This window comes from Silurus aristotelis (assembly GCF_946808225.1).
Source record: "Silurus aristotelis genome assembly, chromosome: 24".
NCBI classification, from domain to species: Eukaryota; Metazoa; Chordata; class Actinopteri; order Siluriformes; family Siluridae; genus Silurus; species Silurus aristotelis.
In genome coordinates this window covers 3,296,775-3,302,774 of record NC_139597.1, presented here as the reverse complement: position 1 = coordinate 3,302,774, position 6,000 = coordinate 3,296,775, and the positions used below count along the sequence as shown (strand labels likewise).

Here is a 6,000-nt window from a genome sequence, read left to right as displayed (position 1 = left end):
AAAACATGAGGTTCTTCATTAGTGCTGACAAAAGGACAGCGAAAAATCTTTTGTGCCTTGCATTCATCAACTGGTACAGGTTCCTCCGTCTTTCTACCTTTGTAATCTTGCTTTTTTTTATAGAACTTTGAAAGACTTTTAAATGGACTTGTAGGTTTCATATTCAAAGGATAGCAGGTAATAACTTCATGCTGTGCAGGTGAACTCCAACCCCCAGGTTTGCTGCTTTGTGATGAGGTATAATTATGCAGTGAGACACCTTGAATATACTGTTCACATTTACATCTGTGACTCTTATTTTCAGTTAAAGAGGTCTTGGAGATAGGGAAGAACAATATTGTTGATCTAAGACACAATAGACAACTGCTTTCATACAGATTTTAGGCCGGAATATCTACAAAGTAATCACACATGCATGTGATTTAAGATTAAATAAAGGTAAAATATAAGGATTAAACCATGTTTTCAAGTTACAAGTCTCACATAAATCCTAGTCGATTTCAGAATTCCATGTTGACACCAGACCCCAAAGCTTTAGATTTTAGAGTTCTGGGATTTCATCTTTTTTGTAGAATCCAAGTCAAGTTTATGATGCATATTTGACTTGAATTGACATGGATTGACATAACTTGGCATGGATTCTAAAAAGTAAAGGTCGAGGCCCAGAAATCTGGAATCTAAAGCTTTGAAGTCCTGGGCCCTAATCCATGGAGTACAAGTCAATCAGAATCAGTCAATCTCAGGGTTTCAGACCATATACATAGTTAAGCACCAATGTCCCAAGGTACACATTTTTATGTATTATTAAATCCATGTCAAGTTTAGAGTCTTAAGATGCAGATTCTGGTTGTAGAGCTACAGAGTCTGAGTTACGGCTAATCCATGCAGTGCATGGTCTAGAGTTATGTCTAGAGTCCCAACTTGTAAAGTCTCTTTCAAATCTAGCTTCAAGACAAACTATTTACTATAAGCCCAGTATAAGTCCAGAGCTCCAAAATATAATGTCAAATTCAAAGTTCCAAGCTGTACAATCCATAGAATCAAATCTATATTCTGTTTATTGTAAATTGAATCTCATGTATCCAACTCATCTTGAGTCAAGAGTCTAAGTTAAGATCAGATTCCCAGAAGTCCAAATCCATGTTCCCAAGATATGAATCTAAGTTGTCAATCAGTCAATCACTTTCAGTAGAATCAGTCACTCCCAGTGTTCAAGACCATAGACACAGTTAAGCCACAAAGTCCCAAGGTATAAAGTTACATGTATTATAGAATCCAAGTCAAGTTTAAGTAAGATGTAGATGTAGTGTCTGAATTAAGTCCTGGGCCCTAATCCATAGAGTACAAGTATTGTCAACAATCCCAGCTTGTAAAGACTTATTCAACTCTAGCTTCCCAAGTTATGAAGTCTGAATCAAATGGTCTACTATAAGCCCTGTCAGGATTCGCAGGTTGTAGGTCTTGAAGCTGTACCAATCTCTAGACTGCTGTAGAATCCAGTTTGAGCACAGAGATTTTATAGTGTCTGAGTCAAACCCAGAGTCCCAAGCTGTACAATCTACAGTATAGAGTCAAATTTATAGTCTGTTTAATTTTTATTTAATCTAGTATTTTAAGATCATCCTTGATTCAGTCAAGAGTCTGAGTCAAGATTAATATATGTAAAGTCTGAATCGAAGTTCCTAAGCTATTGAATCTAAGTCTAGGATCAGTCAATCACTTCATATAGAATCAGTTAATCACTTCCTGTAGAATCGGTCAATCCCAGAGATCCAGACCATTGACATAGTTAAGCACCATATTCCCAAGGGATAGAGTTACATTAATACCTACAAATTTATACGCATAAATGCACTAGAATTCCAAGGTATGGAGATATACAAGTGACTGCCGTCAAGTTGAGCCCATGCTATAAAATCTAAGGCAAGTTCAGAGTTCTGATTCCGAATCGAGACCAATGTGTTAAATCAAGCCCTGAGCTTCAAAATTAGGTATAAGTATAATCTTGGTCAAAACCAAGTCTGCATAAATGGAGTCGATCCCAGCATCCAAAATGGTACTTAAGTCAAGAGTCCCAAGCTGCAGAGTTTGAGACCAACTCAGAGCGTAGAAGATTCATAGGTTTTAATACAGTTTAAGAGTACAGGGAGCATTAGTGTTCACTTAGATTTTGCGTTTCTTTGCTTTCCAGGTGACCACCAGATTGTGCAACTCTACCTCAAGTCTAAAGAAACAGGTCTAGCTTTTGCCAACACCAGCTTTGTCTTCTACAACTGCAGTGTCCATAAATCGTAAGTACCTTTTTATTAGGTTATTTGACCAGCTTTGGATTAGTGTGGTCCAAATCCTCTTTGCTCACAGCCTCTTTTTTCCCCCTTAGATGTCTGTCTTGTGTCGGAAGCCCATACCAATGTCACTGGTGCAAGTACCGTCACATCTGCACCCATGACCCACGCAGCTGCTCTTTCCAAGAAGGACGAGTCAAGCAGCCCGAGGTGAGCCATGATTATTATTTAGCCATTATTTAGCCTATTTTGAGTGCTTAGTGATGTTTAAACTTGAGAAAAGCTGGTAACACATGGGTGCACCATAGGCACCAAAAATTCTCAGTGTATCATTGTATCATTGTTAAAATCACAAATTTCCCAAAGTCTTTGTGGATTGTTTCTGGATCCACTTACTTCTGATAAGCTCGTTAATTAATTGGTAACTTTAAATTGGTGTCTCAACCAGAAAGATTTTCCATCTTGGTGCTCCTGGCTCTAGGAGCAGGAACTCCATGAATTTGAGTTGATACAGTCTCTCGCACTTGTTTGCCTACTTGTCCAGATTACACGTCCTATTCCCTTTTGTTCTTGTTCCAAGCGTAGGAGCAGGCATAATGCTATGTAAAGCCTCAGTCCACCCCCTGGGGTTGCACGTTTCAGTCAGATGCACATGTTTGGTTTTAACACTTAGCATTTATTAGCATCTTTCGTTAATGGTTGTTTGCATTTGTTTTCGTAATTATTGAGCTGCCCACATCGTCAATATTGACCATCCCAATATTTGGCTTTTTTTTTGTGTGTGTGTTTCGAACAACTGGCTTACAAATACAGGGATCGGACATTATTGCATATTAATGACGTTTTCTCCACATAGTTTTGTTTGACTGCTGTTTTAGGCTTGGTGTTTCGACTAGCTAATGAGTATTACTTCGGATTTCATTAATCTGCGATACTGCCGAGGTCGCAGAGGGTGTCGGAATTCTCGTTGCAGTGTTCCAATTAATGAGTTGGGATGTTTACCTTAGACATTTGACGAGTCAACTTTGCTTATAGGAACAAGCTGGCTTTTCTCGCTGACCTTCTGAGGACGAAGTTCTGCGCTATATTCCACGATTGGGGAATAATCCGTTTGTGCTTTCAGAATGGCTGATGAAGTCAGGAACCTTTTTGCCTCGACACGCTCACACGTACACTGCCAAAGCCTGTTTGTTTTCAATGCTAAGGCACGTACATGCTGACGGGGGGCTAAGCTGGATGTACGAGCGCTCCCCAGTCTTCAAACACTTTGCATTTAAATATCCGATAAAAAAGATCACCTCGTCGTCAAAGTCCTCACAGGCCGTAAAATACGTCTTCCCATTTAACAGAATTGAAAGGGTTCGGAAGATACGGTAGAAAAGTTTGAGATAATGAACTGAATTAGAACTTTCCTTTACTGGATTCATTTCCACCCATTTCTCTTAATCTGCTCCTGCCAGTCTGCCTTTCGTTCTACTCTGTTAGCTCTCGGGATTAGTGCGAATGTTGAGAGTTTGACACACTGTTTTTGTTCGAACCTGAAGTGCTTTAGCGTTGCTTCCCATATTCGTCACGTTAAAGTTGAGTCGGCGTTGGAGTTGGCACTTGTCGTCGTCCTTGGCTAGCCTCTGGCAGAACATGCCATGACTAAATAACACATCTGTTTTGGCCAGACACCCAGACTCTTTTTTTTTGCAGGGAACAAGCTGTGCCACCCCTGCTACTCCTCTTCCATAACAATAGACCCTTTATCGGTTAGTAATGGTGATTGTTTTTTGTGGGCGGAGCTTAGGCAGATGCAAAAAGATGTCCCTGATGCATCACTAATGCTAGCTATTAGGTTTTGCTAGTTTGTTTTTAAAAAATTTTTGGTCAAAATCCAATTTTTTTCCATCTCTTACTGTCATGGACCGTGGATGTTATTTAAAAAATTTTACTTTAACGGACAGAAGCGTACACAAAATTGCCACTACAGACTCTGTACATGAATACACATAAATACACACATGAAATGACCACCTGCCTAATATTGTGTTGGTCCCCTTTTGCTGCCAAAACATTCGTGACCCATTGAGCATTAACAGCATTAATTTCTTCAGCAGTTTGAGCTACAGTAACTAATCTGTTGGATCGGACCGCATGGACCACCCTCCACTCCCCACATGCATCAGTGAGCCTCGGCTGCCCAAGAACCTGTCCCTGGTTCACCACTGTTCCTTCCTTGGAGCACTTTTTGATCCTTACGCTCACCCATTTTTTCTGCTTTTAACACATCAACTTTGAGGACTTGCTACCTAATATATCTATAACAGGTGACATGATGAAGAGATAATCAGTGTTATTCATTTCACTGGTCATAATGTTATGCCTGATCAATCTACAGAAAAACAAAGAAGAGAAGTAGGTGTTGAGGAAAAGTGAGGAAAAGAAGAACAGGGATGACAAATCAATCTTTCAGTTCTGCCTCAAGTACTATTAAGATGTCTACTCACAGGCCTTATTGACGGGAGGTCTGTGTGTGATGGAGGTTGTGGAAGTATGATTTCTGTAAGACATAACTGCCTTAATTTCTATTTTGGTCTGCTTGGCAATGCAGCAGCTGGTGGAAAGGATTGAGGATGGAGTTACTCTATGTTTGGAGTATGGGAAGAAGAATGGGTCAGATATAGAAAGCAAAAAAAAAACAGAGGATGGATGAGGTGATTGCAGCATTGAGGAGAATAAAATGTAAACGCACAGTGAGGGAGAGAGGGAAAGAGGGAGGGAGGGAGGGAGGAAAAGAGGGCAGGCAGGATGGATGATTTAAAAGGATCAGAAGCTTGCAAAGCACGACTGGTAGTCACCGAGACAAAATGAGTCATTCCTGTACTGCCTGCATCAGACACAGCCATCTTTCGCACGCGTACACACACCGATCACGCTCTAATTATGGATCTGCCCATCTGTGCCAGATCCAGTCAGCGTGCCAAGGCTTTTTCTCGCCCTCGCACTCTCTCTCTCTCTCTCTCTCTCTCTCTCTCTCTCTCTCTCTCTCGCTCTCTCTCTCTCTCTCTTCTTTCTGCCTCCTTCTCACACCTCACGCTGTCATTCTTTATCGGATCGAATCGATGTCCCCCCTCCGTCCGCGCTCCTCTCTGCAGCGAACACGTGCGATGATTACCGTCTGAATCGTTCCACCTCTCCTCCTGTTTACAAGCAAACGATGATGCACCTCCTCGAACGCCAAAGACCTTACAGTGCAAACATACACAACCCCCCCCCCCCCCCCAGCTGTCCTTTCTCTTAGAAATGTCATTATTGAAATCATAGTTTTATGCCTTTTTTTAAAACGTGCATCATCTTTTTCTCGTTTATGAGCAGCCTTGAGCATGTGTCAGACTTTCAATATATCATTGTCAGACACTGTCAAGCCATGGAGCTCCTCGATGTGCATTGCGATATTATTTTTTATTTATTTATTCATTGGGATGCCAGGAAGGTTCTGGGATGTCTTTCGCTCCAGGGTGGTGAAAATCAATTCTGGCTGGACTGAACAGATTCGCCGCTTAGCTTAATGTCTCTGAGGAGTGGATGTGACAAGGAAAACATTTCCACGTGGACTCAGGCTCTGGTCCGATTTTGGATGGAGACAGGGATAATTCTTCTTGGTTTGTCAAGTTAAGACACTTTTCTTGTCATTCCAAAAATACATACATTGATCAGGCATAACATTGTG

General features: G+C 41.0%; 1 protein-coding gene across 1 annotated transcript in view; it reads left to right on the top strand.

Annotated features, from left to right (window-relative positions):
* plxna4 (plexin A4) overlaps window positions 1–6,000 on the top strand; it is a 324,275-nt gene that overhangs the window by 232,972 nt on the left and 85,303 nt on the right. The window contains exons 8-9 of the mRNA XM_083527925.1: window positions 2,192–2,291; window positions 2,381–2,495. Of these exons, the coding sequence (XP_083384051.1) occupies window positions 2,192–2,291; window positions 2,381–2,495 (215 nt within the window). The remainder of the gene's footprint in view (window positions 1–2,191; window positions 2,292–2,380; window positions 2,496–6,000) is intronic.